The sequence below is a fragment of the Musca domestica genome, unplaced genomic scaffold, assembly GCF_030504385.1.
Source record: "Musca domestica strain aabys unplaced genomic scaffold, Musca_domestica.polishedcontigs.V.1.1 9, whole genome shotgun sequence".
Lineage (NCBI taxonomy): Eukaryota > Metazoa > Arthropoda > Insecta > Diptera > Muscidae > Musca > Musca domestica.
Genome location: NW_026712435.1, coordinates 8,556,743 through 8,583,602, shown reverse-complemented (window position 1 = coordinate 8,583,602; position 26,860 = coordinate 8,556,743). Strand labels below are relative to the sequence as shown.

At 35.9% G+C, this 26,860-nt stretch overlaps 3 protein-coding genes across 3 annotated transcripts; 1 reads left to right on the top strand and 2 right to left on the bottom strand.

The window, feature by feature from the left end:
- Positions 1–9,183: 9,183 nt before the first annotated feature.
- Positions 9,184–11,692, top strand: LOC101900901 (integrator complex subunit 9). Its single transcript, XM_005181724.4, has 6 exons — positions 9,184–9,309; positions 9,390–10,233; positions 10,292–10,605; positions 10,722–10,824; positions 10,886–11,085; positions 11,150–11,692. Exons 1-6 carry the CDS (start codon positions 9,301–9,303, stop codon positions 11,648–11,650), a joined length of 1,971 nt encoding a protein of 656 aa, XP_005181781.1. The 5' UTR covers positions 9,184–9,300; the 3' UTR covers positions 11,651–11,692.
- Positions 11,683–15,776, bottom strand: LOC101888525 (isoleucine--tRNA ligase, mitochondrial). Its single transcript, XM_005181739.4, has 13 exons — positions 15,266–15,776; positions 15,079–15,198; positions 14,854–15,013; positions 14,583–14,790; positions 14,209–14,519; positions 13,978–14,147; positions 13,681–13,923; positions 13,298–13,464; positions 12,937–13,239; positions 12,760–12,876; positions 12,480–12,702; positions 12,190–12,424; positions 11,683–12,127 (listed from the first exon to the last, which is right to left on the bottom strand). The coding sequence occupies exons 1-13, from the start codon at positions 15,425–15,427 to the stop codon at positions 11,703–11,705; spliced, it is 2,844 nt and encodes a 947-aa protein (XP_005181796.1). The 5' UTR covers positions 15,428–15,776; the 3' UTR covers positions 11,683–11,702.
- Positions 15,777–17,933: 2,157 nt separating this feature from the next.
- On the bottom strand, positions 17,934–20,290 carry LOC101888701 (ATP synthase subunit beta, mitochondrial). Its single transcript, XM_005181740.4, has 7 exons — positions 20,139–20,290; positions 19,972–20,079; positions 19,681–19,913; positions 19,352–19,621; positions 18,751–19,204; positions 18,404–18,690; positions 17,934–18,286 (listed from the first exon to the last, which is right to left on the bottom strand). Exons 1-7 carry the CDS (start codon positions 20,173–20,175, stop codon positions 18,005–18,007), a joined length of 1,671 nt encoding a protein of 556 aa, XP_005181797.2. The 5' UTR covers positions 20,176–20,290; the 3' UTR covers positions 17,934–18,004.
- Between the last annotated feature and the right edge of the window lie 6,570 nt (positions 20,291–26,860).

The following is a 26,860-nucleotide window of genomic DNA, read 5'->3' as shown; positions in this document are numbered from 1 at the left end:
TTCCATCATTTGCGAAAGAGGGCCTGGGAAAAACCAACCTAATATGCCACACAATAAATACAGGTGACGCAACACCAATCAAACAAAGGCATTTCCCTGTCTCTCCGGCAATTGAGAAATTAATCTATGAAGAGCTTGATAGAATGCTAGCTATGGGGGTTATAGAAGAATCATCCAGTGCGTGGTCTTCTCCCATTGTTCTACATAGGAAACCAGGGAAGAATCGCCTATGCTTAGATAGCAGAAAACTTAATTCCGTAACAGAAGGGGACGCTTATCCGCTTCCTCACATCGAAGGAATTTTGAGCCGTCTGCCTAAGGCAGAGTACATATCGAGCATTGACCTTAAAGACGCTTTTTGGCAGATACCTCTTGATGATTCGTCGAAAGGTAAGACTGCCTTCACGGTTCCTGGGAGACCACTCTACCATTTTAAGGTTATGCCATTCGGCTTATGCAACGCCCCTCAAACGATGTGTAGGTTGATGGATAGAGTAGTACCAGCGTCTCTCAGAACTGAAGTGTTGGTCTACCTGGACGATCTTCTGGTGGTATCTCCTAACTTTGAGAGGCATATCGAAGTGCTCAGGGAATTGGCTAAGTGCCTTCGACAGGCAGGGTTAACGATTAACGTGGGAAAAAGTAAATTTTGTATGAGCGAAGTTCGGTATTTGGGTCATGTAATCGGTAATGGCACCATTCGAACGGATCCTGACAAAATTTCGGCTATCATGGAATTTCCTAAGCCCAGATCTGTCAAACAGGTGCGTCGATTTCTGGGAATGTCAGGTTGGTACCGAAAGTTCATTAGGAACTATGCTGCGATTTCGAGTCCCTTAACCGACTTGTTAAAAACTAATAGAAGGTTTATTTGGACCAATGAAGCCCAGTTATCCTTTGAAAAATTAAAGTCCATTCTTTGCACAGCCCCTGTTTTGCACAGTCCTGACTTCTCACAGCCGTTCTTCATACACTGTGATGCAAGCAAATCAGGAATAGGAGGAGTTTTGGTGCAAAAGAATGCGGAGGGTGATGAGTTTCCAATCGCATTTATGTCGAAGAAACTAAACCAAGCCCAACGCAACTATAGTGTCACCGAACAAGAGTGCTTGGCAGCAATGCTATGCATTAAAAAATTTAGGGCTTATGTCGAGGGACATGAGTTTACGGTGATAACAGACCACGCTTCTCTTAAATGGCTCATGTCCCAAACCGACTTAAGTTCACGGCTGGCAAGGTGGGCTTTAAAACTTCAGGGATACAGGTTCAAAATAGAGCATAGAAAGGGGTCTCAAAACATAGTTCCTGATGCGCTCTCGCGTACCAACACTGATGATTTGTCGGGGATCTGCTGTTTATCTGGCATTGATAATGAACGTGGAGTATTCGTGGATTTAGCGTCCAGTCATTTTTCTTCGGACGAATACAAGGATCTTTTGAAGAAGGTTGAGAGAAATTTAGATTCGACTCCAGATTTAAAGATTATAGATGGTTATCTCTATAGAAGAACAGAGCATTCTGTAGGAGAACAGGTTACTGACGATATGTCATGGAAGTTATGGATCCCTAAAGCAATGGTACCAGAACTTCTTCAAAAACATCACGATGATCCATTGTCTTCTCACAGTGGTATTAACAAAACATTAGAACGACTTCGTAGATATTATTACTGGCCAAATCTAGTTTGCGATGTTAAAAATTACATTAACTCGTGTGAAGTATGTAAAAGTACCAAACATCCAAACGTTATCATGAGACCACCTATTGGCGATACAGGTATAACACAGAGATTTTTCCAGCGTCTGTATGTGGACTTTATTGGACCCTACCCGAGGTCCAGGTCAGGAAATATAGGGATTTTTATAGTTTTAGATCATTTTTCTAAATTTTCATTTCTCCGACCAGTAAAAAAATTCACGGCTGATGTTGTAATCAAATACATGGAAGAAGAGTTATTCCACATTTTCGGGGTACCAGAATGTGTCATCTCAGATAATGGGACACAATTTAAAGCAAAAAAGTTTAACGATCTCTTGAATTCCTACAAAATTAGACATATTTATACTGCAGTGCACTCGCCACAGGCGAATGCATCTGAAAGAGTTAACAGATCGGTCATTTCAGCAATCAAGGCTTATGTAAAACCAGACCAAAAAGATTGGGACGAAAAGCTAAGTCACATAGCTTGCGCTTTACGTTCAACTGTCCATAGTGCAATAGGAACTTCTCCTTACTTTATGGCGTTTGGCCAACATATGGTCACAAACGGTTCCACTTACCAAATATTGAGGAACTTGAACCTTTTAGAAGATAGATCAATCAATTTCAATAGATCAGACACATTCGACATCGTTAGGTCAAAAGCGGTAAGGGTAATGCAAAAACAACAACAACGTAATGAAAAACATTATAATCTAAGATCACGACAAGTCTCCTATGAGGTTGGCCAAGAGATATATAGGCGAAACTTCAGTCAAAGTAATTTTGAGAAAGGGTATAATGCGAAACTAGCGCCAACATTTATTAAAAGCAGAGTTCGTCGGAAGCTTGGTAATAGCTATTATGAACTGGAGGACCTTCAAGGTAAATTACTTGGTACATATCATGCGAAAGATTTGAGACAGTAGTGAAAATCTACATGCGGGATCATCCTTGTTGTCCATTTTAATCCCACAAGTCTGATTTTAGCGGGGGGTATTTGTAGTGGCGCATATAGATTTTCAGTTGAAAAATATTAATGTTTTCTTTGGCACCCTCACAACTAGGGATTGGACAGCTCTGGTGAAGCATTGCAGTGTAACGCAATGTTAATTAACATTTAGTTACATATCACTACACATAATTACTAGATCGTACTTTTCGATCCACCTGATCGCCTCTTCAACCGTTTGATCTCGTTGTTGTGAGATTCTAGTCTATAGTTTTTTTTTTGTTTTGTTTGTTTGCTTTGTTACGTTTCTATTGGTTCATTACATTGATGTAATGCCATTTTTCCCTTAATGCATTCCATTAAATCTATAATGCTGTTCGCGATCGCATGTTGATCTTACTTAGCTGAACCGACTTCGAGATGTGTTATAGCTCAGTGGAAGAGCTTCTGCCTATGGACCGGGAGAACCAGGTTCAAATCCCAGCCCCGACATTATTATTATTTTTTTTTGTCTTTTTAATTTTTTTTATTTTCTTAATGGTAATTAAATTCATTTTGAAACATAAAATTTAATTTCAACAAATTATAGCAGATTGAAGTTCACCTTCACTTCTGAATGCTATAATTTGCCATAAGGGGAAATGCTATAATTTTTTTTTGATGATAGTGGTGAAACTTTCTTTAACCTTTTTTTTTTTTGGTATGTTCTTATTTCATACATTTGTACATGCACAACACCTCAACTGAGTGCTTTTACCATGTCTTTGTGCTAGAAAAGTCGCCATAATTGTTTTTGGAAATTTAAGATAGTATTGGTTATTCAGCCGTTTTTGATTGGTTTTAGCCGAGGATACAAAAGGGGGTAACTGAGGAGACATTTTGATCATTTTATCTTAACCTCGAAGCTGTTCACCTGCAAAGTTATTTGAAAGTTTGAAAAGAAAAGTTTATTTTTTTGCATTTTTGCAAGTCATAACCAAAAATTTTTAATCAAAAAAAAAAAAAACTTTGAAGTTTTCCTAATTGTTTGTAAAACAGCCAGCCAGTTTTCAAGCGTGGTTGTAATTGTTGGTGAAATAATTTTCTTTTGCCTGTTTCCACGATTGTTGGAATAACTTCTTGCCGGAGCAAGGAACTCTAAAAAAAACTTGCAATACTGAAACTTAACTGGTGGCCCAGATACATCTTTTTATTGGATTCTTTGGAGTTCCTGTTTTTTTTACTTGGCAGCAGTACCATATATGCTCCATGTCGTTGTTTTCACTTGGTAAGATCTTCTATAGGAGATGTCTCTCTTTTGCCATAGTTTTAATTTTGTCATTCCTCTTTGGTTTAAGGATTCCCCCTCATTTCCCTGCCTTGATACACCGATGCCGTCCACAAGCTGTTATGTCTGCCAAACTTCTTCAACAACTTTCAGTGTTTAGTGGTTTCGTAGGCTTTAAAGCGATCGGTAGTTTTTTTGGAAATCTTATAATTATTAATATTTGAGTGCGGGTATACCAAGTGAAGAAAAAAAAACCAAAAATTTAAATATTACGCCATATTGGTAGTTTATCCCGTCAAAATTATTATTAATACCCATATATTTTTTATTGGTTGCATTAGTTTTCTAAAAAAAAAGAAAGAAAAAATGTAAAAAAATCAGAAACATTCGGCATTGAAACGAAAGTGAGTGTTTGTGTGGTTAACCAAATTGAAGGCCAGAGAACAAAATAAGAAAAGTACAGATCAAAGTGAAGATCATTCACTGTTAAAAGTTCATATGATAAGTGTTTTGTTTGAGAAGAGAGAACAGATCCAACGACTGTTAAATTGGTTAATTTGCGGGAGTTTGCTGTTGTAAATATCAACCAACCCATTCTGGAAGGCCTTTCAACGTGGGAGCTCCGACATATTCAAAGTAAGTTAACTCTCTTTAACTTCCATCAAACCACCATCAACCAACCAATCGATCTATTGTACAGAGAGTAAGCGGGTGAACCGTTATTGCTCTCACGTTCCACAAAATATTTGCATTGATATTTTTAAATTTGCAAATATTTTGCTGATATTATAAAATGATCATAAAACTTTTTAAATGGCTTTAAAATTACTTGTTTTGCAATTAAAATATTTCTAAAGGATACGGATGTTGATGGTTGTTTGAATTTTACTCGCTATGCAAAAAAATGTACAAGTGTTGGATGTGTTAATGTTAAGTATTGGGTTAACAGGCAGCTCGCTGTTGCGAACAATTGGCGCTGTTAACTATGTTGTTGAGAGAACATAGTTTGAAAAGCACTGCTTTAATGTATTCTTTGCTAATGATTTTCTTTCTTATTTTAAATTAATTTTATTTTGTTTTGCTTTCAATAACAAATCCAACATTGTATATTTATTGAAACCCATTTGCTTTAAATATGAATTTATTTTTGGGGAATGATCTTTAAATAATTTAACTTGAAATGAAAATATAAAAAAATCTCCGATTGCAATAATTTGTGCTTGTGTTGATGATGGCTGTAAAAGGTCAATGTACTTAACAGCTGTTCACATGAAGGAAACAGAAACACACAAACATATACAGAACTGAATAAAGATTCTTTTTTTTTCAATTTAACATCTAACGTTCAAGCCCGAATTTTGTTTCTGAATTTTGAAATTCTACTTTTTTTTGAAAAATTTAAAAATTTTAACTTATGTTTTTCAATAATATAATTTTATAGATATACATTTAGTATAATTTGATACGTAATTATTTAGCTATTTTTAGTTTTTTTTTCTGATTTTTTTGTGGAAATTATTAGTAATTGGTCAAGTATTTGATATCGGTGATAAATATGATAGTTTCAAAAATATTGAATTTTAAAATCTTTATAAATTTAGGATTTTCAATATTTATCCGAATTGTTTCTTTTTGAGTAGTTATAATGAGTTTTATTTTCAATAAATTTTTGGTATTGTTAACCATGTGCTAAACGAATGTTCTATGTTTAATTTGAAACAGGGGTCAGAAAAGTAACATAGGGTAAACAAATATGGGTTTGCCATATGTGTTAAACAATTTATTTTTGTTTTTTGGATTTTCATGGCAAACAGGATGGGAGGGCTAACCATGCATCTACAGCTAAGCATGGCATTATCAAATTATGAAGGAAATAGACTCCTCTTTTCGATATTTTGCTTTGGACTATAGATATCCTTCTTCATATATCTCTTTCCTTCTTGTACTTCTTTCTATCATTTATGCACGCATTATAATTAAGTAGACTGGTAGTTGGCATAATTTCTTGATGAATTTAGGCAAGATCCCACCCCAACGACGATCAATAAGGCTGGTGAACTATGCGTGCCAGGCCATATGATTCATCTGAAAATATCTACAGGAAAATTGTAATCGATTTAACCCATGCATGCTACAAACCGTCACACGCTGCCAGAATGTTGCTTTGCGGTATTTTGGCCCATTCCCGGCGAAGCGCTTGCTTGAGGTGATCGACACTTTGGTATTTTTTTTGTGCCAACCTTGTTTTCCAAAAAAACCTCCAGACACAATAGTCCAACGGATTGGTATCCGGAGATTTTGGTGGTCATTGTGCACTGGAAATGAAGAAACCTCATTTTGTATCCATTCTTGGGTGGCGCATACGGAGTGTGATGGTGCTGAGTCCTGTTGAAATGTCCAAGGTCTGCGGCCAAAATGTTTAGGTGCTCAAGGCTTTAATACACCCTTCAGAATAATTACCAAATGGAATATTGCGATATGTTCAGCTCACGAGCCATTTTTCGGCCACTGCGACGCGGGTTTCGATCAAGTCGCTTCTTTACTTTTCCAATCATTCCTGCTGATGTTTTCTTCCGTCCACTTCCTTCACTAGTATCACGGTAACGAGCGATGGTACGAGACACAAAAGATTTATTCACATTAAAATGCTGGAGTGCTTTAACGATAGCCACCTGTGGTTTTCCAGCCAAATATAAAAAATCACACTATCACGCTTGAATTCCATCACGAATAACTTTTTATACCCTCAGCCATATGGCTACAGAGGGTATATACAATTTGATACGTTTAAACGTGCCTAGTCGAAATAACGGTTTTAGACCCTAGGTCACTTTGGGCCAAATCCGTTTACAGAACATTTGGGGTCGATCTTGTGATGTCCATCCGTCTGTCTGTCTGACTGGTGCGCACGATAACTCTCGAAGGGAGTATCCGATTTGGTCCAAACTGGGTACATCGTAATATTTTTGTCAAATTTAGATCGATTTCGGAGATGGGCATTATCGGTCCACTCCTTCTGGTACCTCCCCCACAAAAGGTCGAAATGTTCAAAAAATATAGTTTTTACACAGAAAGAGAAAGGATAATCCGATTTTGCTCCAACTTTACATATCCTAATATTTGCGTCAGTGCTAGGTCTGGTGTGAAAATGGACAATATCGGTCCACTCCATCAAGTACCTCCCCCACAAATGGTCAAAATTTTGAATAATTACAACTCTCATAAAATGTGATATAAGAGTCCGATAGTCTTCAAATTTCACAAAGTCTGGTGTGAAAATGAAATGTATCGGTCCACTCCTTCTGGTACCTCCCCCACAATAGGTCGAAATTTAAAAAAAAAAAAAAATTTGCACAAAAAGAGAAACGATAATCCGATTTTGCTCCAACTTTGCATATCCTAATATTTGCGTCAGTTCTAGGTCAGGTGTGAAAATGGACAATATCGGCCCACTCCATCAAGTACCTCCCCCACAAATGGTCAAAATTTTGAATAATTACAACTCTCATAAAATGTAATGTAAGAATCCGAACGTCTTCAAATTTCACACATTTCAATATTTTTATAAACCCAAGATCTGGTGATAACATGGAATGTATCGGTCCACTCCTTCTGGTACCTCCCCCACAAAGTGTCAAAATTTTGAATACCCACAAAGCACATAAAACGCCAAATTAATATCCGATTCCATTTAAACTCTCGATATTTCTATCAACACAAGATCTGTTATAAAGGTGGTATAGATCGAATCGAAGATCGAAGATTTTGAAAAACAAAACGCTCAAATAAAGCGAAATAAACATCCAACTCTCTTCAAATTTCAAATATTTTTGCTAACACAAGATCTGTTGTGAAGTTGATATATATCTGCCAACCCCTTCTGGGGTCACAATTTTCAATAATTTTATCTGTCATAACTTTCGAAACAATTTAGCAATTCTTTACTACTTGCTATGCTCAAACATTTCTCCCAATAAGAAGCCTGATATGAATATGAAATTTATCGGAATTTACGATTTCGCATAAAATTGTACATAAATATCCTTTCTTGTAATGTTGCCCAATATTTCGCTCAATATTTTTTATTTGTATCAGATGAAGAATAAAAGTGGAATATTTCGGTAGATTCTATCTTGTACATCACGCACATTTTAACATTTTCTAAAAAATATTACATATCTTATGTAGGTGAAGGAGTTAGTCGATATAATCCATACCAGGAACGTCGGAATATTTATATCATATTTTTGGGTCCGATACTAAATAGACAATATTGGTCCATTATTTCGGAACCTGCTCCATAGAGGGTCAAACGTTTGAATAATTGTAACACTAGTCAAATTATATTAAAATAATCGAACACAGGCTGAGGGTATATATCTGTCGGCAATACCGACTGATACTTTTTAACTTGTTTACTTGTTTTTCTGGAAAATTCTCACCAACATGCCTATCGTACGCTTGTAAACAATATAACGAGCTGTCACTGGAATAATTTTAACAGCTGTTGGACGAGTGGTTTGGAAATGACAGCAGTCTGAAGTTGGTTGCAGTTTTTTCATCTCACCCTGTATATCTTTATCCGATTTCAAGTTAATCGTGCAACAAATGGGCTATACAAGCCCGAATTGAAAAGGCACAAATGTCTCGGCAAATTTTGTAGAAAGCGATTCAGAGGAGGATATTCCTCTCATATATTATTTTCTTTGGAGTTTTGCCTTGTTAAGGCGAAGATCATATGTTTTATGATTTATGTGTTTGTTTTCTCTTTCGAGACGAGCTTAATGATCTAAAATTTGCAGTGAAAAGGAAAGCCAGATAGACACTATCACACACTCACCACTATGCGACGCGTTTCGCCGTTGGTTAAGCGGCTCATCAGGCATATTTGCCGCTTAACCTGATGAGCCGCTTAACCAACGGCGAAACGAGTCGCATAGTGGTGAGTGTGTGATAGTGTCTATCTGGCTTTCCTTTTCACTGCAAATTTCAGATCATTAAGCTCGTCTCGAAAGAGAAAACAAACACATAAATCATTTTCTTTGGACTTTATAACTTTAATCACAGTTCGTATGATGTACTTCTCACAAATTCCCCATAGAAACTTTTATTTGTTATGTGAAGCTCTACAAAATATGCAAAGTGGTGATGGGTATCATAAAGTCGGCCCCGCCCGACTTAGACTTTCTTTACTGGTTTTGTGATATGGATGGTATGTACATAGTTACGAGAGCAAACAACATTCTTTAAATGCCGGTTGAAACACGACACAAAAAACAAATTCGACAAGCGATTAAACGAAAGACTTGCATCTAGTTCCGATATTTCCATTCGTAAATACATTCCTTTGAACTAGTTCGTTACCGGCACATAAACAAACAAAATGCGACTGGTAAGACCGAAATCTTCGAGATCTTGTTAATGCTCATAATTTTATAAATTTCAATAAAATCGTGTGGGTATTGATTGTAGTATTGCCTCAGCAATGACCTGGCCAAACCCTGCTATGTCATTACTTTTAAAGGATTGCGGATAATGTTGGATTGTGGACTGACCGAACAAACGGTGTTGAACTTCCTTCCCCTACCGTTTGTTCAAAGTGTGAAACTCTCAAATTTGCCCAACTTCATTCCAAGTCGAGAACACGACCCCCAAATGGATGGCGAGTTAAAGGAATGCTGTGGCCGTGTGTTTGTGGACTCGTCTCCGGAGTTCACTCTGCCCATGGATAAGATGATGGACTTCAGTGAGATTGACGTTATACTGATATCCAACTATTTGAACATGTTAGCCCTGCCATACATCACCGAGAACACAGGATTCAAGGGCAAGGTATATGCCACCGAGCCCACATTACAAATAGGCAGATTCTTCTTAGAGGAGCTAGTAGAATATATAGAGGTTGCTCCAAAAGCTAGCACAGCCCAATTGTGGAAGGATATGTTACACATTTTACCTACACCGCTGTGCGAAGCTTTTCGGCCGAAGAAGTGGCGGACAATTTTCAGCTTGAAAGACGTACACAATAGCCTTTCAAGGGTCACCATTATGGGATACGATGAGAAATTGGACATACTTGGCGCTTTTATTGCAACACCTGTAAGTTCGGGATACTGTTTGGGTTCCAGCAATTGGGTACTTAGTACGGCACATGAGAAAATTTGTTATGTCAGCGGTTCTTCAACGCTGACAACTCATCCACGACCAATAAATCAGTCCGCACTTAAACATGCCGATGTTCTAATAATGACAGGCCTCACTCAGGCGCCCACTGTAAACCCAGATACAAAACTGGGTGAACTTTGTATGAATGTGGGTAAGTACAGTAGCCTATCACAAATCGTTCTCCATGACTAAACTGAAGTTGCTTTAAGCATTAACGATTCGCAACAATGGCTCGGCCCTAATACCCTGCTACCCGTCTGGTGTTGTGTACGATTTATTTGAATGTTTGACGCAGAATTTGGAAAACGCTGGACTTAATAATGTTCCGATGTTCTTTATTTCCCCTGTGGCGGATAGTTCCCTGGCATATTCCAATATCTTAGCCGAATGGCTGAGTTCTGCCAAACAAAATAAAGTGTATCTTCCAGATGATCCATTTCCACATGCCTTTTATTTGCGCAATTCAAAACTCAAACATTACAAACATGTCTTTTCCGACGGATTTAGCAAAGATTTTCGACAGGTAATTACTCCACCAATACCCATTGATTTTCTTACCATCTGGGAAGGGGGGAATTTTTAAAATTACTTCAAGATATATTCCCTTTTGCATGCAATTCTTTATATTTTTCCCTACAGCCCTGTGTCGTGTTTTGTGGACATCCAAGTCTTCGGTTTGGCGATGCTGTCCACTTCATAGAGATGTGGGGTAATAATCCAAATAACTCAATCATATTCACTGGTAAGATTATGCCTCCCATCAAGCAGAAACAAAATGTATTAAAATTATTATTATTTTGCAGAGCCTGATTTCCCCTATTTGCAAGTTTTAGCACCGTTTCAGCCATTGGCTATGAAAGCCTTTTATTGTCCCATAGACACATCGCTTAACTATCAACAGGCAAACAAATTAATCAAGGAATTAAAGCCCAGTGTTTTGGTCATACCCGAAGCCTATACAAAACCACATCCAAGTGCACCTAATTTGTTTATCGAACAACCCGTGAGAAAGCATTTTACTTTGCTAACTATTAGCTGTTATTATTATTGTTGCTTTTTCTTATCAGGACAAGAAAATTATAACTTTTAAATGTGGTGATATTCTTCGATTGCCGCTGAAGAGAAAACTTGATCGAGTGTATCTCACCTCTGAAATGGCTCAGAAAATTGTCCCCAGAGATGTAGGTAACGGTGTTACAATTTCAACGATCACTGGAATACTTCAGGTTAAGGATAAAGTACATAACATAAAGCCATGCGCAGATACTGTCAGTGAAATGCCCAGTGGTAGTAAAAAACAGCCACCTCCCACCAGAGAAGATGTGTTGAAAAATGTTAAATATGAATATGGAAGCCCAGATGTGGACTCGCTTGTAAAGCGTCTCAGCCAAGATGGTATTACCAATATAAAAATGGAACGTCAGGGCAATGTTCTGACGCTACACTTGGTAAATGAGGATACTATTATAAAATTCGAAGACAACGAAACGCATATCGTGTGCGGGGGCAAACAATCTTTACGCTTAAAGCTAAGGGATTCGTTGTTAAAATGTCTTCAGTCGTTTTAGATAGAAAACGGCAAAACATATTAATAAACATGTTTAATTATAGTACAGGACTTTATTTTTGGTTTTTCAAAACTTTACTACATCGTTGGCAAATATCATTTTCCGACGGCACAGCAAAACGTCGACAACGAGGACATAGAAATGATTCATCTATTTCTCGAATTTCAACATCAAAATCCTTTTGTAAATCATCCGACATAAGCAATTTCACGGACTGTACTTGAAGAACTTCGCACAGCTCGTTATCCGAGTCATCCGGATTAATAACATCGGGATATAGGCTTTGCATGCGCTTAAATATACTGTCATTGCCACATTTAACAGTTACCGTTAAAAACCAAGAAGGCTTAGACGGATCAGCATTTTGATTTATTAGTCGTTTGATTTCGAGTGCTGTGTCCACAACCTCTTCCACAGAAGAATTCTTCCATTTATCCTCACACGAAATCGATTGTTCATAAAAATGAGAATTTGCATCTAAAATTAAGAAAAAATTAATTTCTATTCACAGCGAACTTAATTTTTATTATTCTGCTCACCATAATAACTCCAACTCTCTTCAACTAAAAATGAGGCTATGGGCCACAAGGTCTTGTTTAAGATCAAGTAACATTTCTCCAAAGTAAAGGCAACAGCTTCTATATCTTGTTGGGATCCACAATATAAACGGTCTTTAATTAAGTGTACATACACAGCAGATATTTGATTGGACACAAAATTTTGAATATGTGCAACGGCTCTGTTATATTCATGTGAATCGTATAAGTTAATTGCCTGCAAAGTCTCAAAATAAATCCACTTTTATCAGCTGATAATTATTTGTACTCACCTCTTTATCGAAATCTACTATTTTACTCAATAAGTATTGGTTCAAGTACTTAAGTCCTTTAACGTCTCCAATAGTTTTATTTTGATCTCCTCTGGAATTTATCACACCATTCAGGTAACGCAATGTCAAGCGGATTTTAGATAAACTTTCGGCAGCCTGCTGTAACAGTTTATCACTTACTGTTATGGCCATGTGCTGGGTACCATGGGACGCTACCCACCACCTGCGAACAGAAGACATAGGTTAAAGATGTGCTAAAAAAACGCATAAGATGTTATACCTTAATGCGTCAATCCCATACTTTTTTGTTATATCTTTGGGTGAAATAACATTGCCTAAAGACTTGGACATTTTAAGACCTTTTTCATCAACGGTAAAGCCATGTACGAATATAGATCTTACATAAGGAAACTTTAATACAACATATTAATATCACATAATACAAACATCCACATACTTGTACGGAGCACATTCTCGAGCGGCGACGCTAGTCAGCAATGACGATTGGAACCAGCCCGTAAATTGGTCATAGCCTTCTAGATATAAGTCTGCAACTTGCTGATCCTTCAATACCTGGGACCAGGTACTGCCCGAATCGAACCATATATCAAAAATATCTAAGCCTTTAACGACATCCTTGATGCTAACATTGAAACCGTTGAGCAAAGATTTAGGTAATAGTTCTTCAACAGTTTTGGACCACCAAAAATCAATATTGGTTTCATTCGACACCATCTTACAAATGTGTTCCAATATATCTCTAGAAAAATTAGGACAATTATTTGCATTTAAATTTGCTGACATATATATTGTTTTACCTGTTGCATATCACATTTCCGGTATTTTTGTCATAAAAAACTGGTATGGGAACGCCCCACGCTCGTTGTCGTGATATACACCAGTAGGGGCGTTTCATAACTTGTTTTGTTAATGTTGTTTTACTGGACTCAGCATTAACTCGTGGGTATATTTTCACATTTGCTATCTGAACGAAATTGGGGTAGGTTTGCAAAATGTTATTTTCAAAGACATTTTCAAAAATAAATTGAGATATCATAAATAAACGCCAATAACAGTGTACCCTATTTTAATAGAAAAACTGTCCGAGTTCGCCAAACTGAATGTTTAAATTTACAGTTTTTTGTTTTAAATATGTGATCTTTGAAAAATTAAATAAAATTTTGCTATCACTTATATTTACCTCCTGAGCTGCTTTCTCCTTAAGAAGCGATGTGTTTATAAACCATTGTTCGCTGGCCCTTAATATGACCGGTTCTTTGGTTCGCCAATCCAGAGGATAACTATGTGTTATTTTATTCGCATATACAATTTCTTCCTCTAAATGATTCATAACAAGGTCGTTTCCTTCTTTCAGCACACTTTTGCCTTCTAAAAAGCTTGGAGCATTCTTATTATAGCGCCCCTCCTCGTCAACCAAGGATTTCTATAAAAAGCTTGAAGTACTTTATATTGTATTGGTTGTCTTAAATTCACTTACGACAGCAACTTTTTTATCCAAGCATATTAAGAAATCATCCGGACCATGTGCTGGGGCTGTGTGCACCAATCCCGTACCTTTAGAATCCTGGACATGGTTCGCATGGAAAAATGGGAATGCTTTTTCGGGATAGAGTGGATGTCTATAGGAACAATCAGTTAAATCAATGCCTAGTAAAGTTAACGCTTCATTTATTCATGTTTCTACAGCACTTAATCATTCTTGACTTACCGTCAAAACTTCCTTTTATTTCGCATTCAATTTTCGAGGTTCTCACAAAATCCTCCACCAAATTTGACGCTATTATGTAGAGATCCTTTTTCGATTTCGTTTCCACCAAAGAGTATTTCAAATTGGAATTAAAACAAATTGCCTGATTGCTAGGCAAAGTCCATGGTGTTGTCGTCCAAATCAGCGCAAACAACTTTTGAGATGTGTCCAACTGTACAGTTGGCGGTAATTTATCCAATGAGAAGCGCACATATACCGACGGACTGGTAAAGTTATTGTCGTATTCTAACTCTGCCTCAGCTAGTGCTGTTCTAATAATAATCGAAATAATTAAATGCAACACTGACAACACTTCCTCGAAGAACAGAACCTACTTAGAAGACGGTGACCAATACACAGGCTTCAAATCACGATATACTAATCCATTTTCATATAGTTTAAGGAATAATTGCAGCTGGTTGCATATGAAATCTGGATTAAACGTATAATACGAGCCATCACTCTCTTGCCAATTTGACAATACGCCCCAAGAACGAAACTCTTCTTTTTGACGTCTGATCGCATCAGTGGCAAATTCGCGTGCTAACCGAAGATATAGAGTTTGAAAATAAAATGTCGATAACGTTCAAAGTAACACGGCCTTACACTTCTTCCTCACTACAATAGGATCATCTGTTCCCGTCTTTTTGCCGGTCGATGCTAATGCCTTTAGTTCAATCGGCAATCCATGGCAATCCCAACCAGGCTTATAATGTACCTTGCGTCCCTTCATCATTTGGTGTCTTATCGTTATATCCTTCAAGATCTGCAATAATTCAGTCATTACTATAACCAACTAAGATCTATCAATATTTCAATCGCAATCAGAACCTTGTTGACGGCATGTCCCATATGTAAATCACCATTGGCATATGGCGGACCGTCATGTAGTATATATTGCGGTTCCCGGTTATGTTCGTATTGGTAATTATATGCGTTAGCGAATGTAGTCTGCAAAATGAAAAAAACATGCAAATTTAATTCAACAATTCTTAGAATCGTAATCACATATGAATACCTCAACTAGAGTACGTTCTAGCTCGGTCCTTTTGTTTGGCGATAAACGTGACGGAAAGCGGGTTTTCGGCAAATTGATTGTGTTTGTGTACTTGACTGTATCTTTTGTTGCATGTTTAATTGAATAGAGTCGTGTAGTTGGATTACAAAGTATTCTTAACATTATGTTCTGTTATATTTTTTATATTATTAAATTGAGCTTTCTTTATGTAATCGAGCCAGCAAGTTGTTTGTTGCAGACAGTTCGAATGCGAAGAAACCTAGAAAGACGAAACGAATATGAAAGCCAAGAGGAATACCCGATAAAAAAAACAAACAGAAAGCAAAATCCCGCGGTAGTATGTTGTTTACGAATGAGACATGTGGAATACGCAATCAGACTGAACACATTCTTTAAATGAGCTGCGGGACTAGCTTATCATAACGTGATTTGATTTTGTGAGTTGTGTCGTTCCGGAACGAACTAGTTCAATGTTACTGCGAAATCAACAACACGAAATCCAATCAAATGTAAAATGAGTCAATTATAGAGCATGAAATTATTTCCGATGTCATATTAACGAGTGGTCTGTTTCAGAACTACAAGAGAGTAAAAGTGTTTACTACGATAACCGGTTTTTCCTAATATCGAAAAAAATACAAGATTAGTTGTACAATCTCTCTCTGTTCCAGAAACTGCAAGAATATACTAATTTTTCTATTTTTTCGATATCATAAAGGGAAAATTGGCTATTGTAGTAAAAAGTTTTACATTCTTGTAGTTCTGGACAGACCAAAAGTTCTATCGTTTGTGGCCGAAGCATACAACTTGGCTGCTCTCCAAGTTGTACCAACAACTCATGGTAGTCGCATCGACACAGCTGCTGGTACAATGAACTGTCAAATCAATTTTGAAATTAAAAATTTTGAATGAAAAATTAATGTTAGAAGAATACAGGCATTAGCATCGACACAGCTGCTGAAACAATGAGCTGTCAAACCAAATTTGAAATTAAAATTTTTGAATGGAAAATTATTCAAATTTGCAAAAATTTAAAAAAAAAATGCATATCATAACAACCCCTGATTCACGTCGGATAGGAAAAGATATACAAATCTACTTATTTTTAAAGAAACATACATAAAGTATTCTACATTTTGCAATTTTAGGAAACATGAAATATACTACTATACATGGTACAATGAAGAGAAGGTAGGTCAACTTTGAAAAAAATGCAAGTATAGAGGTCTACCTGTTTGGCTTGTAATGTCAGAATTGCTATCAAAAAAATAAAAAAGCAAACAACTTGTTGCATTGATTTTAAATAAATAATTTAAAACCGCGAAAACTGAATAAAAGGTCAACATTTCTTTTCAAAATCATGTTCTATATATCTCTTATGGTTTATTTCGCGACAAAAACTGTAGATTTTGTCGATGCATACGTTGCAATAAGCATTTTAAAAACACCCGAATTTGAATATTTTGTGAACAATTTTTCTATTATTGAAAAGAAGACACACACATAAGCAAATGAAGTTGACATATTAAGCCAGAAAAATATAAAAATTGAAATCATACCTTGAATTCATTGTACCATGCTACTATATTATGTGTCGCTGTTCCTTAACCGAGAAAAAACTTTCCGCACTATTACCGTCGACAGTGAATTTTTCTATTATTAGGCAAAAATATGTTCACATTGCCTTGCATTGAAATGTTGGAACAAAATAATGTATACCTATTCTATATCAAAAACTGAAATTAAATAACAAAACGTCATATCGAATTCGACACTATTATTAAGAGTCAAATTATCTTGGGCTGTAATAATTATACCATGGATTGTATCGTGTGTTGCTTGCATTATGTACTACGGCTTAAGACAGAAAATGGGCCATGCAGCTCCACGTCTTCGTATAGCCCCATATAACGGTACCCCCCGATATTCGGTATTTTGATGATTTTAGCGACGTTATTTACCGGAATTGTTTCAATTTTGGTATTCGAAGTTTGTAATGAATACTACAGCCTATGACAGAAAATTGTCTGTGCAGGTCCACGTCTTCGTATAGCCCCCATATAACGGAACCCCCGATATTCAGTATTTTGATGATTTTAGCGACATTGTTTACCGGAATTGTTTCAAATTTCGCATTTGAAGTTCGTAATGTATACTACAGCCCATCACCGAAAATTGTTTGTGCAGGCCCACGTTTTATAACCCCCATGGTACCTCCCTATATTTGATATTTTGATGTTTTAGCTACATTATAAACATATTTTTTTCAAGTTTCGCATTTGAATATTGTAATAGCTTGTGACAAAAGTTGCCTATGCAGGTCCACGTCGTCGTATAGACCCTAATATACGGCTACATTCGGTATTTTTAAGATTTTAACTGAATTTTTAACGGATTTTATTTTTTTTTTTTGGAAATTGTTAAATTTGTACCAAATGGTGGAGGGTATTCAAAGTTCGGCCCGGCCGAACATATAGCTTTTTTACTTGTTATATTTTTTAAAATATGCGTTAAACACTGAAATGACTGCTTAGCAACATGGACTGGGTCAGCCAGAAAAAAATATGAATCGATTTCCCATCCATTTTTTGTGCCTCAAAAATAGTCAGATACTGGATAATTTCTTTAAATGCAAATGTATTAATGTTATTTATTAACAAAGACGACAGTCTTGTAAAACTATTGTATTGTTGATTGCAAAAAAAATTAAGTAAAACAAAAATTATTATAAATTAAGTTTCATTTCATTTTTAAAACTATGTCTTTAGCTTTGGCGATTGCTTCATCAATATCTCCCACCATGTAGAAAGCCACTTCGGGTATATCGTCCATGTCACCGTTCAAGAGACGCTTAAAGCCTTCAATAGTCTTGGTTAAAGGTACCATTTTGCCCGCGTGCCCCGTGAATACTTCAGCAACTTGAAATGGCTGCGATAGAAAACGCTGTATTTTCCTTGCCCTCGCCACAGTTAGTTTATCATCTTCGGAGAGTTCGTCCATTCCCAATATAGCTATAATATCCTATATGCGAAATATTGATAAGAATAATTCATTTAAAGGTCTCTAACCTTATCATGTGGCCAAACAAGAAGCATTGGCAAAGCAAATTATTTGGCGGACACAACTGTTTTTATTTACCTGCAGCGATTTATAACTCTGCAGTGTTTTTTGAACGGATCGTGCTACAGTATAATGTTCATCTCCCACTATCATGGGATCCATTATGCGCGAGGATGAATCCAACGGATCAACTGCGGGGTAGATACCCAACTCAGCAATTGGTCTTGACAAAACTGTTGTGGCATCTAGATGCGAAAATGTAGTTTGCGGTGCTGGATCGGTCAAATCATCAGCAGGTACATATACGGCCTGCACCGATGTAATGGAGCCATTTTTGGTGCTTGTAATGCGCTCTTGCATAGTTCCTACAGATTATAAGACATATTTGCATTATTTTATAAAGATAATTTGGCTCGTTTACCTACCCATGTCGGTGCCCAATGTCGGTTGATAACCAACTGCAGACGGAATCCGTCCTAGTAAAGCTGACACTTCTGATCCAGCTTGAGTGAATCGAAATATATTATCAATGAAAAGCAGTACGTCTTGACCTTCCATATCACGAAAATATTCTGCTATTGTGAGGCCGGTTAATACAACCCGGGATCGTGCACCTGGTGGTTCATTCATTTGTCCATACACTAATGTTACCTTGGAGGTATCATCGTCCAAAGAAATAACTTTTGACTCAATCATTTCCATATAAAGATCGTTCCCCTCTCGTGTGCGTTCTCCAGCGCCTACAAATACCGAATAGCCTCCATGGGCTTTTGCAATGTTATTAATTAATTCCATGATCAACACTGTTTTTCCCACTCCAGCTCCACCAAATAAGCCAATTTTTCCACCTTTTACATATGGAGCCAATAAATCGATTACCTATAAATGAGCAACTACATCGTGAATGTATGAACGGATAGTCTTTGAAGGAAAAACTCTTAGTTATGGGACATTTGTATGCAACAAAAAATGTTTATGAACAATTATTTAGATATTTTATTTAATAGATGTTTATGGATACATTACCTTTATTCCGGTTTGAAGTAAAACAGGGTTAACTGACAAATCTGTCATTTCCGGGGCTTCAGCATGAATAAAAGAATAAAATTCCGATTTAATAGGGCCTCTTTCGTCAATGGGATCTCCGGTAACGTTCAGAATACGGCCCAATGTAGCTCGGCCGACAGGGACACGAATTGGATGTCCAGTATCAACTACCTTTTGTCCACGTCGTAAACCCTCAGTGCTGTCCATGGCCACAGAACGTACGATATTGTTGCTTAAATGATGAAATACCTTAAGGATTTTAAAAAATTGAATACACTTCATTGCATCATATGAAAGAGATTATTAACCTCCAACACTAAACGATTTCCATCTTTATAATCGGAAACCTCCATTGCATTCAGGATCTCGGGTATTTCATCTTCAAAAAACACATCAACAACAGGACCAATAACCGCATGTATCTGACCTACTCTTGGCTGAGGCGATCCGTCTTTGCACGATGTTGAGACCTTTGATTTAGCTGCATCTTCGTGTTGATCTTCTGTACATGGATCAAAATCGTCTGGAGGACATTCGCAATCTATGAATTCAGAAATGCAAAAAAATAATTAAATATATTATCATATTTGTTTCGTTACCATCATCCTTCTTTCCCTTCATAAGTTTCTCGAAATTGCGATAACTTCTCCCAAGTGTTGGAAACGAATTCGGTTCGCTGGCCTGCATTGGAAAATGTCCCCATGATCCTATTTCAAATTTTAAGTTTTTAAAGTATCCACGCATTTTGTTGTTAATAATATCTTACTAGGGGAAACCATTAACAATCTTTTCATAAAATGCATTTTTTTTTAATTAATGCTTATATGTATTTATAATATTGACTTCTTTTTGTTTAATGTTTAAAATTCATGGCTTTCTAAGTCAGTATTCAATATTATTGAAATTTGCAAACTGAGTATAACAAATTACAGTGATAAATAAATAATAAATTAAAATTTATGGTAAGAAGGTATCCGAAAGAAAGAAGGAATTCTTCCGGCAAAGCTGAAAAGCTTAATTAGTGTTTTTTATTTATTAATTATTGGCATGGAGTTTCCTACCAAATAGTATCTGATGTTCAAAAAAGCTAATGCGGCTAAAATGTCGTCATCAAAATGTCTTATTGTATGGAATCCGTTTCACGACATTCAGAGTCTGGCTAGGGCGCCCAATAACTATCTAAGGGTGGATTTCAAATATTGACTTTTTTTCTTCTGAAAATTTAATTTTCGTGAAATCAGTTTTCTTGAAATTTGGAAATTACATTCAGTTTCGCAGGAAAATTTGAACAGGAAATTAAAAATACATAAAAACAGGGATATCGTTACATGGAGGCTATAGAAAACACTGGACCTATTTAGAAACTTTTTGCAAGGAGAATTGATTCTAATGTGAACCCAAAAAATTGAATTTGGTTAGAAATTATGGCAAAATCTTTTAAATATGGAAAACCCGTTACATGGGTGCTACAGTATCATTAATATCAATCAATTTCAATAGTCATCGAACATCACTAAATCGAAGGTAGTTTAACTTGAAAGAAATTAGGAAAAAACGAACTCTGTAATAGTGTTCCACTGTACATTGTATATTTTACAATTTTTCAAACATTTCTTAAATTAGGGAGAACCATAGTACAATAAGGAGGTAGAACAGCTTCGTCAAACTACAGAAATACAGCCCTGAGGCTATGCCTGATATGCAACAAGTTGGTTTCATTTTTTTTCAATTTTTTTTTCCTCATCTTTAAAATGAGTTATAAAGCGAAAAATGAATGAAATGCCCGAATTTTCGCTCAAAAATATCCAAACTGTTCAATCTTTCAATTTCATGGCTTAATTGGTTAATAGCTTTAATGCGCGAGCCGCAATCTACGTGTCTTCCAATCATTGGTTTTGAAAATATTTCGTTTTCATTTTTCAAAACAATAAATACATACACAAAATTGGCATAAGTCGGGCACACTTAGAAATAATTGTAATCAGCTGGTAGCTCTACCTTACATTTTTATACCCTCCACCTTGGTAAGGAGGGTATATTAACTTTGTCATTCCGTTTGTAACATCCTTAAATATTCGTCGTAGACCCCATAAAGTATATATATTCATAATCAGCATAAAATTCTAAGTCGATTTAACGATGTCCGTCTGTCTGTCTGTCCGTCTGTCTGTCTGTCTATCCGTCTGTCTGTCTGTTGAAATCACGATACAGCCCAGAGTATTTCACGTAGAGCGCCAAAATTTTGCAGAGCAATTCGCATTGTGTCTGTGATGGTTGGTATTTAAAATGAGATATATCGGTTCACGTTCTGGTATAGTCCCCATATAACGGTACCTCCCGATATTCGGTATTTTGATGATTTATGACACATTTTTTCACGGATTTGCTTGAAAATTGGTATTTGTAGGTCATAACGGGTCCCTGTGCGTGTGGCAAAACATTGCATGTATAGGTCCACGTTTGGTATAGCCCCCATATAACGGTATCTCCCGATATTCGGTATTTTGATGGTTTTTGCCAAATTTTTTCACTGATTTGTCTAAAAATTTGTATTTGTGGATTATAATGGGTCCTACTTCGTGTGGCGAAACATTGTAATTATAGGTCTACGTTTTGGTGTAGCCCCCATATAACGGTATCTCCCGATATTAGGTATTTAAATGGTTTTTCTTCTAATGTTTCTTTAGGTGGAGGGTATAAAAAGTTTGGCCCGGCCGAACTTAATGTTTTTTTACTTGTTATTGTACCATTTGGTACAAGGTAGGGCACTACTAGCAATCCATTTTATTTTTTTATACCCTCCACCAAAAAAGGTATGGAGGGTATATTAAGTTCGTCATTCCGTTTGTAACTCATCGAAATAATCATTTTAGACCCAACAAAGTATATATATTCTTGATCAGCGTAAAATTCTAAGACGATTTAGCCCTGTCCGTCCGTCTGTCCGTCTGTTGTAATCACGCTACAGTCTAAACGAATTAAGATAGGAAGCTAAAACTTTGCACAGATCTCTCTTTTGTCCTGCCTGCAGGTCAAGTTCGAAGATGGGCTATATCGGTCCACGATATCGTATAGCCCCCATATAACGGTACCCCCGATATTCGGTATTTTGATGATGTTACCCACATTTTTCAATGGAATTGTCTGAAAATCCACACAAGTAGTTCCTTGTGGGTACTTTATACCTCGGCAGATAATTATCTATATAGGTCCACAATATCGTATAGCCTCCATATAACGGTAACCCCCGGTATTCGGTATTTTGATGATTTTAGCCATATTTTTCAATGGAATTGTATGAAAATCCACACAAGGAGTATCTTGTGGGTACTTTATACCTCGGCAGAGAATTATCTATATAGGTCCACAATATCGTCCAGCCCCCATATAACGGTACCCCCCGATATTCGGTATTTTGATGATTTTACCCACATTATTCAACGGAATTGTCTGAAAATCCACATAAGGAGTTCCTTGTGGGTACTTTATACCTAGGCAGAGAATTATCTATATAGGTCCACAATATCGTATAGCCCCCATGTAACGGTACCCCCGATATTCGGTATTTTGATGATTTTACCCACATTCTTCAACGGAATTGACTGAAAATCCACACAAGGAGTTCCTTGTGGGTACTTTATACCTCGGCAGAGAGCTCCCATGTAACGGTACCCCCACGGTATTCGGTATTTTGATGATTTTTGCCACATTTTTCAATGGAATTGTCTGAAATTCCACAAAAGGAGTCCCTTGTGGGCATTTTACCTCCTCAAACAGAATTGTCTATATAGGTCCACAATATCGTATAGCCCCCATATAACGGTACCCCCCGATATTCGGTATTTTGATGATTTTACCCACATTTTTCAACGGAATTGTCTGAAAATCCACACAAGGAGTTCCTTGTGGGTACTTTATACCTCGGCAGAGAATCATCTATATAGGTCTACAATATCGTATAGCCCCCATATAACGGTACTCCCCTATATTCGGTATTTTGATGATTTTAGCCACTTTTTCCAATGGAATTATCTGAAAATCCATACAAGGAGTTCCTTGTGAGTACTTTACACGCAGACATATATTTGTCTTTATAGGACCACAATATCGTATATTCCCCCATATATCGGCACCTTCCTATATTAGATATTTTAAAGATTTTTAAAGAATTTTTATTGGATTTAATTTTTTTGAAAATTTTCTAATTCGTTCCAAATGAGGGTATTCAAAGTTCGGCCCGGCCGAACTTACTGCTTTTTTACTTGTTTTTTTTTATTTTCTTGACTTAACATGTCAACCCATAGTATACTGGAATTGTCCAGTATACCATGAGAGAGAGTAAGGTAGTTTTATTCCCGTTTGCAAGGAAAATGCGAAAGGTTAACAGATGGTATTGCTGCTGAAGCTTGCAACTAACCAGCTGATTTGTCAAAACAAACCAATTTGTCCCCCATTCATAGAATTAAGAGAAAGGAAACACCACCAATCTTACAAGTTTTATAAATAAAAAGTAAACTAGCACTAAAATAAAAAAATGAGCAATAAAAGAAAGATAGATTTGATGTGCTCCCTGGAATCCTTTGACGTGTTGCTAATGGCGTTTGTCTAAAAATGTTAGAAATAGTCTTTAATTTTTTTATTACATATTAATATTTAAGTTTTTCACATTTTATTAAAGTTTTTCTCCAAAAACAATTAGTCTTGCTTATTCCAAAAAAATCAAATTGAAGGCACAAAAAGAAATAAAAAAACAATAGAAAACATCTTATTGAATGTCGATGAATGAGAAGAGTTGCAAGTGATTGCAAGAAGAAATTTGCCAAGCAAGAATTTGCAAACTCTCACTGAAAGAACTGTCAAAATTCTCTCTCCAACCGCTCTCTTTTGCAGAACTTTCGGGTTAACAGACTACTTTCAGTAACAATTGTTTCAATATTTAGGGTAAACAGACACACCTATTATTATAGGTAACAGCAAGTCCCAGCTGTAGTGTTGATATAAAAAAGAAGTTAAAGTTGACAACATTAGCATTAATCGGTAGGCTTTAGCGACTACTTTGATTTCGTCACTAACTTACTGATAAATTTCGATAATTACCGAAATTATAAGCATTTTCATTTTACCGACTTTTGTCGTTAACACAAAAAATGAGTTAGAGAATTCCACTACTGATTTACTAGAGTCAAACTCGATATGACGTTTTGTGATTTAATTCCATTTCTTGATATACCCTTTTTGATATAAAATTTCACTGCAGGACAATGTGAACATATTTTTGCCTAATAATAGAAAAAATCGCCGTGGTACTTAACAAAATGCCAAAGGCGATGGTTCGGAAGCTTTTTTTGCGGTTAAGGAACAGCGAGACCATGTTAGATAATTCATTCGTACATGTTTCCTAAAATTGCAAAATGTACATGGTATAATTATTACAGGTAACAGCAAGTCCCAGCTGATTGGATTCTATAGTAATACTAGTTCCAAACTCGATATGACATTTTGTGATTTAATTCCATTTCTTGATATACAATAGGTATACCCTTTTTTATATAAAATTTCACTGCAGGGCAATGTGAACATATTTTTGCCTATAATAGAAAAAATCGCCGTTGTACTTAACACAACGCCAGAGGCGATGGTTCGAAAACTTTTTTGCGGTTAAGGAACAGCGACACCTCGTTAGATAATATATTCGTATATTTCATGTTTCCTAAAATTGCAAAATGTAGAATACGTTATGTATGTATGCTGTTTTCAACTTGAAAGGGATATTGCCATTTCTACGATTATCTAGCGATTGCTTGAAGTGTTGAGAGATTAGGACCAACAGCTAACAACTATACATTAAGGGGAATGATGTGAAAGCATTAAAGTTAAATATTTAATAATCCAAAATAATTCAATTTAATAATCCAAATTCCAAAAATTATATTTTTGAAATTTAAATAATTTATTGAAAATTAATTATTTTGTTTACATTTTTGGACATATAACTCTGGCGCTTGTATTACGTACAAAAACAAATTTTTATGTAGTTGTTTTTACGATTGTTGTACAATAACACTGTACCTGTTACCTGTATTATTCTACCATGATGTCAACCTTAGTTGTGTATGTGTGTTTATACTTTAAAATTATATGAAAATTGTTTAGAAAATTCAAATTTTCAAATTCAGTTGTAATCAAAATGCTTATTACAACGTATGTATGGATAAAACATGCACTTTTTGTTGCGATGGGAAGGTGGGAATACATAAAGCGCTTATCTGGCAGGCTTAAGTCATCGGTTGGCTTCTAAAACTGCTTTGTTCAAAGACATAGAAGTATAAAGATAGGACAAGACAGAGTCAAAATATGGCAACTCTGTGAAAATATCTCTGTTGTTATGATACCATAACAACACATGATTTAAACCGCTAAGGCAATAGGCAAATTTTTGGAAAGGTCTATGGAATAGAATTTTGAAACCACATTTTTGGAATTTTCAAACTTTTATTTGTCATTCATTTCTGTAATTGAGGATTTTCAATTAACTTGTCTCTGTCATGAGCTGTTACACTATGTATTGTAGACACAAACCATTTGCTCAAAATGCATTTTGTCTAGTCTTTACCATTTTAGGTATTTGCTTTGTTCTTCTACGAAGAAGCCAGCCAAATATGCGCTTTATGTGGCGTTTCCACTGCACTTGATTCGCTCTCTTTTCGTTGTTTGGCCCTTAACTATGAAAAAACTATCTAATTCTTCACACAAAATTTCCTGAGCGAACACTCATATTTGTACGTTGTTCAAATCAAATCACTCTCAGAACAACGAAAAAATATGTCCCATCCCTAACAAATGAAAGCATTTATCGAAAAAATAAATTATGACATTTAAAAATTAAAAATAGGAAAATTTAATGAAATTTTAAAATTTTTTGGGAAGACTGAAAATTATGTATGAAAACTACAATGTTGAATGGCGTATGTACATTCAAACGAAAGTAAATTTTGTTTTCTCTCTCATTCGAAGTACGCATTTGGTCCACGAGATGAAATTTCCACAGAAAACTGCAAACAAAAGAGGCAATATTTTCAAAATGTTTCTATTGGCAGAAAAAATGTTGGACAAGTGTCTCTCCAGTAGAATTTAAAAATGGAAAAACACAAAAATATGTTCAAAATTTCAAGATTTACACAAAAAGTTGAAAACGTGAATGAAAATTATAAAATTATTGATATAATACATATTTGGGAGAAAAACAATCATTTCTTTTATTCATATTAGTGAGAATTTAATGTATTTTAGTATAAATTCCCATTAAAATCAAGAAACAAAATTTTTGAAAAAAGGAATTATTTTACTATGAATTACGAATCGTGCCGTATGAACGGGTTAATTCGTGTACCTAATTCTGAGAGCGAACAACGTTGTTCGGTTTCCAATGGAAACATGCTATAACTCTTATGTGCAACAACACCTGCTGTTACCTGTATTATTCTACCA

What these genes read in the sequence shown, in the direction of transcription:
- LOC101900901 (XM_005181724.4), top strand. An exon ending in TTAGCAAAGATTTTCGACAG is followed by an intron (nt 10,606 to 10,721) that starts GTAATTACTCCA and finishes TTTTCCCTACAG; the next exon opens with CCCTGTGTCGTGTTTTGTGG. An exon ending in TAACTCAATCATATTCACTG is followed by an intron (nt 10,825 to 10,885) that starts GTAAGATTATGC and finishes ATTATTTTGCAG; the next exon opens with AGCCTGATTTCCCCTATTTG.
- LOC101888525 (XM_005181739.4), bottom strand. Translation starts at nt 15,427, where the DNA reads ATGTTAAGAATACTTTGTAATCCAACTACACGACTCTATTCAATTAAA. An exon ending in TGGGACATGCCGTCAACAAG is followed by an intron (nt 15,014 to 15,078) that starts GTTCTGATTGCG and finishes GAATTATTGCAG; the next exon opens with ATCTTGAAGGATATAACGAT. An exon ending in AATAAAAGGAAGTTTTGACG is followed by an intron (nt 14,148 to 14,208) that starts GTAAGTCAAGAA and finishes TAACTTTACTAG; the next exon opens with GCATTGATTTAACTGATTGT.
- LOC101888701 (XM_005181740.4), bottom strand. Translation starts at nt 20,175, where the DNA reads ATGCATTTTATGAAAAGATTGTTAATGGTTTCCCCTA. An exon ending in GAAGGGAAAGAAGGATGATG is followed by an intron (nt 19,914 to 19,971) that starts GTAACGAAACAA and finishes CTGAATTCATAG; the next exon opens with ATTGCGAATGTCCTCCAGAC. An exon ending in TACTTCAAACCGGAATAAAG is followed by an intron (nt 19,205 to 19,351) that starts GTAATGTATCCA and finishes GCTCATTTATAG; the next exon opens with GTAATCGATTTATTGGCTCC.